Raw genomic sequence first — 13556 nt, forward strand, 5'->3', positions numbered from 1 at the left:
AAGATGCAACTGTTAACAAATTGCACCAGTTACTGCCTTATATACCTAGCCATCCTCCCCTATTTTTTTATAACTTTCTTAAGACCGTAATGCGCTAATCACGGGCCCATTAAATTATTCCAATGAAATAAGTAATAAGTGGTATCAGACCGAAAAGAATTACAACATATGAAACAAATGTTAATCTATGAAATTTAGTTCATTAGTACCCTCGGATGACCAGTGTTAGCAGGCCTGTTGTTATTGCATTTAAATATATCTAGGTATATCTTTAAATAATAAACCTTATAAACCAAAAATAAAACAAGATTTTTTATATTTTAAAATATTTAGGATGTGATAAAACACATAATTATGCACATATTTTTCTACTATTTTACTTATTTTTGCGTTTTTGGAAGATGCTCATTTAAAATACAAGTTTTGTTGAACACAGGTAAACAAATCTGTCAGATCACATATTTTATACAGAATGTGCCCCTTAATATTGTTTAGAAACTATGTAATACGTATTTTATGTAGCTACTATCCATAGGCGCAGGGTAGTAAAGGGTTCAAATAAATGTTTTTGTTTATTATCGTATTTGTCTGTACTGTGCAAATATTTTTTTTCTATCTCGAGAAATAAATTTAGCGAATAATTTAAATAATTGCCTATAACTTTTTCCGTACAAGTTTTTGACACATTTTTTATGAATTTTCTGTATCTATCAACTGAATATCTTTAACCACAGCGATTTGTGTGAACATCTGTAAATAATTGTAAACGGAATCAAACGGGTTGTCAATAGTCAGCGGTTTCAAAAATGTTTCTTCAGATTACTGTGGTATCGCAGTAAAAAATTATATTTACAGACATTTTCACTTAACATTCATTAGAAAGTATAAGACGTTTTTAAATATGTAAAAGCCATATGTGGAGGGGAGTACAGAGTTCACCTATGAACAAAAATTATATTCTTATTTGCATACTTGTAGATATCGTTTGCAGCAAAGAATTTCTTCTATCCTTAGAACAAACAAATTGGACATACAGTATAGATAATTTTCTCTTTGATCATTTTTCCTCCCTATTCGCTTACTGCGCACAGTCAGCTGTTTGCTAAATAGGCATTGGCAATTTTGTATATAATCCAATAAAGTTGTGCTCGGCTGATAGGGGCCGCAAAAAAAATTCCAAACAAGATGATTTTTTCAAGGTTGCTTGGGGACTGAATGAAATCAGCGGTGCCAAAAATGTTTTGTGTTACTGTGGTACTGTTGAGTTTTCGCAGCTCGATTTATTTACTGTTGATATCCTATCCAAGTTTGTAAATACTCTGCATACCATAGCGTAGTGTACAGGGTGTTCCAATTAAAACTTCCCACCTAGAAAATGTAGGAATTAAAAAAAAAGCCTGGGACACCTCGATTTTCTTTTCAAGGGGGACACATAATGGCGTAAGTTTTGGTGTCTATCCCTTAGTCAGGACGTAAAATTAAACCCTTAAACTTTAAATGGCACCCTATGTTGAGTGACACCTCATTTTAAAGATTTTTCAATTCTACTCAAGACGACACGCGACTTTTTAAATTTTGGTTGGATATGACAATAAAACCATCACTTAAAGAATAAGACAAAATATTAATAAATAAAATAATGTAATTTTATTAAGTGTTCAAAAGGGTATCCCTTCGCTTCCAAGCAATGTCTTTGCTCCACTTCCGAAAGAACATTTCGAAGCATTTCGGTCGTTATATTCGTACATTCTTCAACAATTTCTCGATAAAAAAAAATTGTTTTGATTTTTCGTTTTCTGGATTCTACAATAGTTTGGAGGGTAACTCAGTACACTGAGCTACAGCACTGAGGCCCGATTGAACTCCTCATGCGAGAGTTCAACTCTGCTAAGCCGTCTGATATTTCGTTTATCTGTCAATACAAAAACTTCACACTCAATCAGTTCAACTTTTTTACCTGTCTTACTTTAAACGAGACAATATTGTCTCGTCTTGACTTGTCGAGACAATATCCCGTAAAATCATCACAAACTCGATTGAATTCCAATTCGTGAAAATAGTTTATGTAGTTGCTGAAAAAGTGGAAATAATTAGTTTGTTCCACACAAACAATGACTGCACAACAGGCCGCACAGATTTTTGATGATCGTCATCCTGACAGAAACACTTTGCATCGGTATGTCCTGAATTTGGTAAATAAATTTTCGGAAACCGGATCGGTTGTAAACAGAAAACATCAAGGTGAACAGGTCGTACATAATGAGGGTAATCAGGTAGTTGTCCTGATGGGCCACATCACAATGGGACCAAATTTGAGTCTCTGGAAACTTGCAAGTACTTCAAGAAATTCTGTACCGAATCTTAAAACTTCAATACTCAATCTGTTTTTCCGATTAATGTGTTTCAACTGGATTGTCGAGTCAACCGCCATAATTGCAGCTACTGGAGTGATGAAAATCCACCCATTTTTCATGAAATTCGTACGCAGCATCCGAGAAAATTGAATGTTTAGACGGGTATACCGGAAAACCACCTCATAGGGACTCTCTTCCCACCAGGAAATCTAGATGGAATCACGTATCTGAATCTACTGGAAACTAATATCTACCCGATGATTGCGGAAATATTGGAAAATGACAACGCTTTGCCAGAGGAGGACGTGTGGTTTCAACAGGATGGTGCTCCTCCACATTATGCCTTAGCTGTGCGTGATTCTCTTAATCATAACTTTCCTAATCACTGGATAGGACACAGAGGTTCAATTGAGTGGCCTCTCAGATCGCCAGATTTAAATTTAAGCATTTAATAAAATAACATTCTTTCATTCATTGATAATTTGTTTTATTCTTTAAGTGATGATTTTATTGTCATATCCAAACCAAAATTTAAAAAGTCGTATGTCGTCGTGAACAGAATTGAAAAAGCTTTAAAATGAGGTGTCACCGGTGTCCTCAACATAGGGTGCCTTTTAAAGTTTAAGAGTATTTTACGCTCATGCCTAAGGGGTAGTTTCCAAGAGATCATAACTTACGCCATCACGTGTCCCCCTTGAAATGAAAATCGAGGTGTTTTTTTAATTTTTGATTCCGATATTTTCCAAGTGGGAAATTTTAATTTGAACACCCTGTATATCCAACGAATGCTCCTTTAGAATTACAGTTTACTAGATATTGGAAGTGTAATTCAATACTCGACGGGGCAAAGTAGTTGTTTTCTACAAAATTTAATACATCAGTTTCAAGTACATCTCTTAAGTGTCTAACACTTTTTTATTTTTTGTCTCCGCTTCTTGGAAAAGGAAGTACGCCTCTGACTCAAAGATACAGGTAAAACCGATTTTTCTAGTCGACGCCAAATTATGCGTGAGGAGGAAAGGGTCATTAACCGCTCGTTAAAATTTTTGGTATAAAAGCAAATGGGCAAATAACATCTTGATAACTTCTTGGCAGTCAACATGAAGTTCTTGTGCCTTTGCGTGGTTATAGTGCTCCTATCTGGTTATGCAAATACGCAAAAATTCACAGACAAATATGACAACGTAAATTTGGATCAGATTTTAAGAAACGATAGGCTGTTGATAAATTACGTCAATTGTCTTCTGGATAAAGGACGATGCACTGCAGATGGTTTAGAACTTAAAAGTGAGTATTATTTTTATTGTTTTTAAACCAGTTTTTTAAGATGCATAATTTGCTTTTACAACTTTATTAGAAGCTGCATATCTGAAACACTAAATACTAGAATCAGTTCTGATAAAGCTAACTTTCTCGCTTCTTCAAAAGAACAAACACTTTTTAATGTTATAAATTTGGAATGATGAAAATTAGGTATATAGTTATACTTTTTCTTCAAATCATTTTTTCCTTGAAAGATCAAGGAAAATTTTAGAGCAATCTGAGTACCTTCTTCAGATGTTCAATTGAAATGGATAATTACGATAAAAATGAACATGAGCAAATGCAGTTAATAACTGTCTAATAATAAACAAAGGCTGCCTTTGTTAAATAGATCAATGCAAATGTGTGTTATATAAGTGACAACTAATTACATGAAAAACTATAAACAATTATAACCTTCAGTAAAAATGTTCTGCTGTAAAGTTTATTCGATCGTAAGAGACGTTGTTCATTGTTTCCAACATAATTTATGTAAATTCAAACAAGTTCAAATATTAACAAATCCATCATATCCAAGATAATTTTTTTTCTATAATTGAGTTCTATTTCATTTTACAGAGTTAATAAAAATAAAATGTACTTCGTCAAATTTCATGTGGATTTTTTTTATATAACTGCATACAGTAATTTCTTCAATGTAAAAGCGTCAAACAACTTCATATTTCATTGTGATAAATTATTTGACAATTAACTATGAATAAATTAATAACGCCTCCTTCTGTTGCATTGAAAGGTGAGCCGTAGCATATACATATCTGCATCATTAAAAGGGTTGTATTGTAGGTTCCTTTAGACACACACTTCTATTAGTGAAAGTGAAACATATTTTGTTTCATCAGGTATTAGAATGCGACTGTATTATCTTTGTTATCTGTAGTTTCGTCTACAGTTATCCACATTTTTTTCAATTATAATGACTTTATTCACACCACATTCTAACTAACAAACAATAAATAATAAAAAAACAAATTATGAATTATAGAAAAAAATTGTACAATGGTAAATCGTATAACTAGTACAATTAAATTGAAAGACGCAAACTAATAAAACTGTAATTATTGGAAAACTAATATGTGTCATCTATCACTGTTTTATTTTAAACAAATGACATGAGCCACCTATGACTGCATTTTTTAATAACATTTGATAAAATTCGGTTCGTCTCTGCCCTTTATAAGATTTACCATTGTACAATTTTTTTCTGCAGTTTTTTTTTATAATTTATTGTTTGTTAGTATGTGATGTGAATAAAGCCATAACAATATTTTAAAAGAATATTTTGTCTGAGTGAGATTTAAATAAAATAATAGATTTTCCTGTTACATCATACATTGCATATTGAAGTCGACATATCTCTCGAAATCAAGTAAATATAAGGAAAATCTTTATATTAAAAAAAAATACTCAAAACTTAAAGAACATTCAGATGGACAGCATTTCCACGTTCCAGGGATCAAAAAATTTGTTAGTATCGCCACGCCATCTATACCGAAAGATTTTAATTCTATTCAATTCTAACTACAATTTGAAGCTATTCGAGGGACCTAACAACCCCAATTTTCGGAACTAAAATAAATTTTTTCATTTCGGAGATATTGGCAGCGGGAGTGTTAAATGGCACACCCTGTATACTATTATCGGTTTCCTCTTTTACATCGAAATATTACAAACACTGAATACAAATTGAGACATATAATAAAAATACCCAGTGCGGCAGCTGTAAACGTCGATTACTTTTATGTGTTTGATTTCCAATATATTTTTTACACTAGTAGAAACTTCAACCCAAAATATTCCTGAAAACCAGCTGTATCCCCTTTTAAACCCTTTTCCTCTTAAGAAAATATTATCTTTTCGAAATGTACGATAAAACAATGACAATAAGATTTATAATGTACTTAATAAAGGTACATTATGTATCTTACTAGGTTCTAATATATTTCAATAAATGTATTTCATGTATTTCAATAAATGTATTTCAATAAAATTTTAATTTCTTAAGAAATTTAGTTTATGGGTGGTGCAAAACTTCATTCGTTTCTTGTATGGTAGACTTCGGTATCCACAAAAAATTGATATATTTGACATGAGAAAACTCGCTAAAAAATAGCTACAAATATAATGAACCATAATGAACTCTATTTTGTTTTTTAATTATTGTATTTATCTTTATTATCTCATTAATTAAAATTTAATATTAAAAGGCAATGATAAAATTTGTACCTCCTTAATATAAGAAAAGATGTCACATATTCGGATATGATGGGTAAAATTGTCTAAATCAACGCAAGTGCATATTTAAAATACTGATAATGATTAAAATAAATTATTTTGAAATTATTAACGACAGCACAGGAACAGAATTGGCATGTAATTTTGTGTGGGGCACTGTTGTCCATCATATTGGCCATTGCTATACATTCATGTAATGTCATATAAGCAAAATAAACTAAATAAATAAATAAATAAATAAATAAATAAATAAATAAATAAATAAATGACAAGCACTAGCAAATAAGTTTGAAAGTTAGGCAATAGATATTTGAAAAAGCTGAATATCTTAGAGTATTTAACGAAAATACAACGTTTTATTAAGAAACCTTATAATGTTACCCTTACCCCCTTATAATATTCCTTATACCTTATAATGTTCCTTACCTTATACCTTATAATGTTCACTTTTACAATCTGTCGTCCCATGTGAACTATTTTTTAGATAAACATAATTAAATATAAATATTTAACTATATTTTAAATCCAATACAAAAAATTACAAAAATGAATGTTTCATATAATTTAAAATATTTTTGGTATTGTAAATTTAGAGCTAATTTCATACATACATTTCAACAGAAAACATCTTTTAGCCTTCTTCCTATAAAATCTTTAAAATACTTATAAAATAAAACCTAACATGTCGTCTCCTATGTGTGTAATACATTTTAAATATGCTGCAGAAACAATAACTAAAAATATCAGTCAAACAGTTTTAAAAATTATTATTTAAGACAAATTAAGCTTTTCATGATACCATGAAAACCTCTTCTGATCTAAGACAAAATAGTCTTGTGTAAATGTTTTATGCTTGTAAGAAATAACAAAATCGGTTCTTTATAAAAAAATACATTTTATAGAAGCCTAATACTTAAGTATTTATCTTTGACAGCCTCCTAAGGATCGTTATTCTTTGGGTTCTTTTTTAATTTAATAGCCTCCTATGATTACTGTCACAGAAATATAGGTTATGAAAAGTTTTATAAACATTTTTATAGAACTAGATTGTCAGAGAATTCGAATTATTCTTGAACGTTGAACCTGAAAAAGAAGCTTTTCGATATGAATGATTTGCTCAAGGTCACAAATCTATAACTCCTTAGAATCTGTATAAAAAAACTGTATGTTGTTTCCGAAAATTCCAGGGCCATCATTATTTTTGACCTAATTGCAAGATCATTGGTTACATTCTGTGTTAAATGTGAACTACCCTTATATTTCTTCAACATGTACTTCATCTGTTTCAGAGGCTGTTCCTAATGCTTTGCAAAATGGATGTAACATGTGCAGTGAAAAGCAGAGAAACGGCGCAACAAAAGTTATTCGCTACTTGATTGACAACAAGAGATCCTGGTGGAACGAATTGGAACAAAAGTACGATCCGCAAGGGAACTATAGAAGACAATATGAAGAAGAAGGAAAACGATACGGCGTCCACCTATAATAAATAAGCGATGTATCAAAAATAGTTTTGTACTTTCACATTTTGTTTACAGCAGGTTTTATTACATGTTTGACATTGGGCTTTCTGTCCACTGCTACAAATAATAATAAGAAAATAAGAAAATTAAAGACTGTACAATAACTTTTACTTCATTTGTTTTCCAAAATTATTGCCGAATTTATTTATCAAATTTAAACACATTAATTAAGACTTACTTATACATAATGTAAACTTAAGTGAAAATAAAATATATAATAGTAGTTAGGTTAACAGCCTTATTTAAATTTCGAAACAGGTATATTTTGTACTGGATTTACTGGAATAACAGTTTCTCGGTTAGCAAAACTGTTATTAGCACAAATTGATCGAATTTATTGTCACATTGCTAGAAAATGTTAAACGTAAGCATACTTTAGATAAATGACAGTAACAGACCCTTATTACTATCATTTTATTTATATCACCCACTAAGAACTTAAATCAAAAAATACTTGTAATTTTTTGTTATTAGCCTTTTTATTGAAATATTAATAACGCATTTTGAAATCAAATCTGTCAAATATATTTTGAAAACATTTTCTAGATTCTGGACAGTCAGATGAGTATTACACCAGGGGGGATCTGTTGAAATATCCCCCTTCTTGGATGTAAGAGGGGGTAACCTAATTTTTACTGGAATACCTTCAGTACAACTTACATAATAAAAGTGTAGACCCCTAGATCTGGCCGAGGTCTGAAACATTTTCAAAATTGCAAAAATGTTTAAAAAATTTTAAAAAATACCTATTTTATCTGAATTTTTGCTTATATCTTGGCACCTATGCATTTTGGAAGAATATTGAAGAGGAAAAAAAGTTGAACTTTGCACAATATGTAAGTTAAAAATGTATAAATTTATTACCGATCTTGCAAAATAGCAATAATTGATGAAAAAAAGGCAAAATAATTAAGTTTTTTGGATAATTTTTTTTAAATATTTTAATTGCTCCGAAAGCATTCTAATTTTGGTAAAAAAAACTATAGAGTATAATATAAATAATTTTTTGAAAAAAATTTTGAAAAAAGTTTCCTAATTATCAAAATGTTGCACAGTCTCAAATAAAGCATCTAGATACTTGAAAATTTTTTCACATAGAAGAGACGGTTCAACCTTTCAAATAGTTTTTGAAAAATAGAAATCGGTTGATTAGGACGGCCACAGTAATTTTTTAAAGTTCTCTCTTTTTTTATTTTTAAACAATTAGATTACATTTATCAATTTGCATTTTAATTTATTCAAAAATTATAATTTTAAAGAACTCGGAAAGACGCTTCTTTTAAATAAAAAAAAAGATAAATTCCGTTTATTGGTTCTCGAGATATAAGCGGTCAAAATTTATCGGCATTTACCGTTAATTTATAAACAATTTAGCAATAATCTTTAATCCAGTGGCTTCGTTTTTCCGAGTTTTAAGCTGGAAAAAATTTGTCATATCCATAAGTTATCGGCAACATAAATAAATGACTCAAAACACGAAAAGTGGGGGAGGGGGCTTTCGCTCCGAGACTAGATTCGGGGGTTCAAAATGCGAAGGTACAAAAAAAAATTGCATTATCTCCGCTTCTAATGGACTAATTCCGATCTTTTTTTTTTAATCCGATGTGTCGCGAGCCAAGGAATTCGAATATCGTAATGCCAACTGTCTTATTTGCTTTTATTATTATTTATGCATTAAATATACTGTATATTTTACCCTATGCTATTGCATTTTTTCAATACAAAAATTTGTTTACATATATATTTCCACACTCTGAATATGAATGTATTTAGTTATAATTATTACAGTTATTTAAATAATTTTTGTTTAAACAAATTAAAAAAAATATTAGGGAATGAATTTTTTTGTTAAATACAGATAAAATTAAGAAAAAATAATAATTTTTGAAAAAAACTGCATTGCAAATTGATAAATGTAATTCAGTTGTTTAAAAATAAATAAGAGTGTTAACTTTAAAAATTTACTGTGACCTTCCTAATCAACCGATTTCAATTTTTCAAAAACCATTTGATAGGTTGAGCGGTCTTTTCTATGTGAAAAAAGTTTCAAGTATCTAGATGGCTGTGCGACATTTTGAAAATTCGAAATTTTTTTTTTAAAGTTTATTCAAAAAATTATTTTGCGAAAATTATCGAACCGATTTTAATGAAATTTGCTATGTTGTTTTATTATGCTCTAAAGTTTTTTTTTACTAAAATTAGAATGCCCTCGGAGCAATTAAAATATTTTTAAAAAATTAACCAAAAAAACTTGATTATTTTGCCTTTTTTTCATCAATTATTGCTATTTTGCAACATAGGTAATAAATTTAAACATTTTTAATTTGCAGTATATTGTACAAAATTCGATTCTAAAACTTTTTTTCCTCTTCAATATTCTTCCAAAACGTACAGGTTCCAAGATATAAGTAAAAAAATATGTATTTTTTTAAATTTTTTAAACATTTTTGCAATTTTGAAAATGTTCCGGACCTCGCCCAGATCTAGGGATTTACACTTTTATTATGTGATTTGTACTGAAGGTAATCAAACAAATATTTGCTTGTCCCCCTCACACATCCACCTTAAAACAGAATTTTAGAATTTTTTTCTTTATTATAATGCTTAAAAATTGTATCATCCAACATATTGCTAAATCCGATATCTCTTCAACATATATATATTATATATATATTTTTTATTATTAGATATCAATCAACTTTTACAGCACTGTTCAATATAAAAACTGTTTTTGATTCCAACAACTTCAAGACAAGTATTTCTTATTACAATTGTATATGGCTTAAGCAGTCTGTAAATTTATGCTACAAGTTAATGAAAGTAACGACAATAATTGAGTTATAATCTTAGTTTATTTAGTCAAGGTAATAATATACAGGAAGAAACTTTAAATCAAAGTTCATAGTACGTGATTCTATTAAATATCATACATTTAATAAAAAGCATTATTAGTTTATTAGTACAAAACCCTAAAATATATGTTGCAGGATTAAGAGAAATATTAGAAACTTAACTTCATCTCTACTGGTTCAGGAAGAGACATAATTATAAATTTAAAATTGTACGTTCAAAATTGTAACGAAATTGAAACTAGCACTGAGTTTAAAACAAATTTTAAGATTGTACACCCTGAATAACGCATATCTTTAGTGACCACCAAGATCACCAAATTCCAGCCCCACTTGCTTTTTTTCGTAATGTTATCTTAAAAATGTATATAGGTATAGTCTTTCCTATCACAACTGAAGACCAAAGAGCTAGGCAGTACGTATCAGGTTCGGTCACAACGCAGCAACTCGGCATTGAAATATCTGAAAAACTTGTTCCCATATTTATTTAGCCATACCCATATACAGGTCTGGTCGAACTAAACGTGGAGGTAGTCGAAATGTATGCGACCAGTTGTAGAATGCGCGCGGGCAAATGCTGCACAAACACAGCCGCACTGGGCGACTGGGCCATAATTTTCAGTTGTTGCCAAATTGCCTAGCAGTGCAGTGCAGCAATGCGGAATTATTTTATTGTTATTTTTATTTAATAACTTTTCTAACCTACACTAACAACCTTTCCTCATCCTTTCCTGGCAAGGATATGTTCATACCTTCCCGTTGGTTCTTGGCGAACAGTAATATATTTTACTGAGGATGTAAATGTATGTTGATATGTCATAACCAAAATTTACCATGAATATAATAAGATTATTTGAGGACATAAATAAATTAAAGTATGTTGTTGGCCAAAAGAACATATAATAGAAATTTTCTTACAGTATATACCAATTAATATTATTTTTTACCTTTAGCAGAAAACTTTTTTAGGGACACCTATGAAACTCACTAAATTTTATTGCTAGGCGTTTTTATACATATTCAACAGTTTTCTGGTTTTTAGATCTTATAGATTTTGATGCTGAAATCGAATTTAAAGTAAAGAATTTTCAACTTTTAGATTTTTTGTATTCTTAAAAAACACTAGCTTGAGATTTTTCAATAAAATTAAGTTGTTGCCCTTTTTGCCCTTGGAAGGTCAGAGTGCCCTTTTTTGACATTGGTTATATGTTGGGGGGCCATAAAATACATAGAAAATCACACTTTACACTTCTTTTTTTCAATATAATGTGTTTTTGCCATTTCGCCCTTTTTATCATAAAAAAGGGCCATCAGCCAAGTTTGGACATCAGATTCGTGTCAAGCACCCAAAAATACATAGCAAATCAGTCATCTAGGTTAAACTCGGACTAGAGTCGAGTATTCCTCACATTTACCAAAGGTAGTATTGAAATAACTGCATATTTATTACAAAAGAGAAGTGTCCCTGTTCAAATTTGGTTTGAGCACATCAAAATCTTTAAGAAAGGATAAGTCTGATCTAAAAACTAAAAAATCCTTTGATTGTCGGCTAGTAATTAATTAACAAGGTATTAATTAACATATACCTTCTCATCACCGAGAATAATATTCAATAACCCACCCTGTAGCTCAATCAGAAGCAATTGTTTCCTACATTTTATGCAGATTATGCGTAATTATCTGTAGCGATTGGATTTTATCATAAAATCCATTAAAAAACGCTAATACACGTGATAATTGCAACCCCACCCCAACATATTTTTCATTCCCATATAAATATGTGCCCTTTGATTATTCCAAGACCTATAAGTTGCATGCTCTTGCAATCATGAAGGTCTCCTTGTTGTTTGTCGTCGTTGTAACTTTGGTGGTCTGTGCACGTGCCGACGATAAATACACCACCAAGTATGACAATGTTGATTTGGATGAGATCATCAAAAGTGACCGCTTGTTGAAAAATTACGTAAACTGCCTTTTGGATAAAGGAAACTGCACACCTGACGGAGCAGAACTGAAAAGTAAGCAAAGATTCATTGATCACAATACCTATATCGAAACTAATATTGTTGCAAGAATTTTCCAAATTCTTTTTCACAAATGATTTTGAGGTGATGTCATAAATGGTATACACTACAGAAATGTGCAAGGTGTTTTCGAAGTTTATATCATCATGACTTCGGAATATTGTCCCTAAGATCTTTAAGAAATTTTTAATGATCCCTCTGCTTTTGGGTGTACACATTGTAACTGATATGACTATTGTCCACTATTAAAAATGTGGATAATTACTTTCTGGATTCAAAAATTATACAATAGTTGTGAGATATAGGTTTTAAATAAAAAATAATGAATTGCATTTCCCATTGTTTCACTGATTAGAAACAACATTATGAACTTTATCTATTTATCTTCACGGCATAATTCTTCCGCTCGCTTTCGATTGTCAGCATCAGTTACTTAATACACAAAGTGTTTTAGTTTGTACTACTGATCTAATGAGAACATTAACTTAACTTACTCTGTAAATATCAAAATGATGGTTATAAGAACAATTATACCTAATAACGGATTTGTCTTTGATTGAACTGATAAGGTTTTCCATTTTTTAGAGGTTCTTCCTGATGCTCTCCTCACTGACTGTTCAAAATGCAGCGAGACCCAAAAGAAAGGCAGCAAGAAAATCATCCGTCACTTGATAGACAACAAACCTGACTGGTACAAAGAGCTTGAGGCAAAATACGACAAAGAAGGAGTATACAAGAAGAAATACGAGGAAGAGTTAGAACTTAAGAAAGAAACGAAGGAAGAAGAGAAAGAGAAGAAGGAAGAGGAGAAAGAGAAGAAAGTCGAGAAAGAGGTTAAGATTGAAAAGAAAGAATAAGTTATAAGTACATGTAAATTGTTTGTATCTTTTTGTTCTTTATGAGAAAAGATTGTAGATTTGATTTTGTTATCCATAAATCAGATGTGACTAGATTTAAAAATTTAAGCGTAACGTTATACCAACAAAATAGGTAATAAAATTGTATTAATTAGTATCAGGATTTTTTAATTAAAAATATACATACGTTTGAATAAAAAAAATGAATCACTACTGCTATTATTTTAATAATAAAAATTCATTCTTGCAATCGGACTTCATTCCAAAGTTTGCATTGAAAGTTTTACTGAAAATTATCGGGCTTTTAATAAGCTCGAAGTTATCATATTATTTTCAGTATTGTCAAATACTTTCAGTTATGTATTTAATTCTTGCATAATCTATAATTTTATTA

At 30.3% G+C, this 13556-nt stretch overlaps 1 protein-coding gene across 1 annotated transcript; it reads left to right on the forward strand.

The window, feature by feature from the left end:
• The first annotated feature begins 3448 nt into the window (after positions 1-3448).
• LOC108904802 lies at positions 3449-13319 on the forward strand. The gene is made up of 4 exons (XM_018707478.1): positions 3449-3641; positions 7199-7390; positions 12042-12299; positions 12891-13319. Exons 1-4 carry the CDS (start codon positions 3455-3457, stop codon positions 13160-13162), a joined length of 909 nt encoding a protein of 302 aa, XP_018562994.1. The 5' UTR covers positions 3449-3454; the 3' UTR covers positions 13163-13319.
• The last annotated feature ends 237 nt before the right edge of the window (positions 13320-13556 follow it).

The sequence above is a fragment of the Anoplophora glabripennis genome, unplaced genomic scaffold (assembly GCF_000390285.2).
Source record: "Anoplophora glabripennis isolate ALB-LARVAE unplaced genomic scaffold, Agla_2.0 scaffold104, whole genome shotgun sequence".
Taxonomy (NCBI): domain Eukaryota; kingdom Metazoa; phylum Arthropoda; class Insecta; order Coleoptera; family Cerambycidae; genus Anoplophora; species Anoplophora glabripennis.

Bases quoted from the DNA above. Each gene is read 5' to 3' on its own strand.
- LOC108904802 (XM_018707478.1), top strand. From the start codon at position 3,455: ATGAAGTTCTTGTGCCTTTGCGTGGTTATAGTGCTCCTATCTGGTTAT. The intron at 3,642-7,198 runs GTGAGTATTATT...CATCTGTTTCAG, and splicing joins AGATGGTTTAGAACTTAAAA to AGGCTGTTCCTAATGCTTTG. The intron at 12,300-12,890 runs GTAAGCAAAGAT...TCCATTTTTTAG, and splicing joins TGACGGAGCAGAACTGAAAA to AGGTTCTTCCTGATGCTCTC.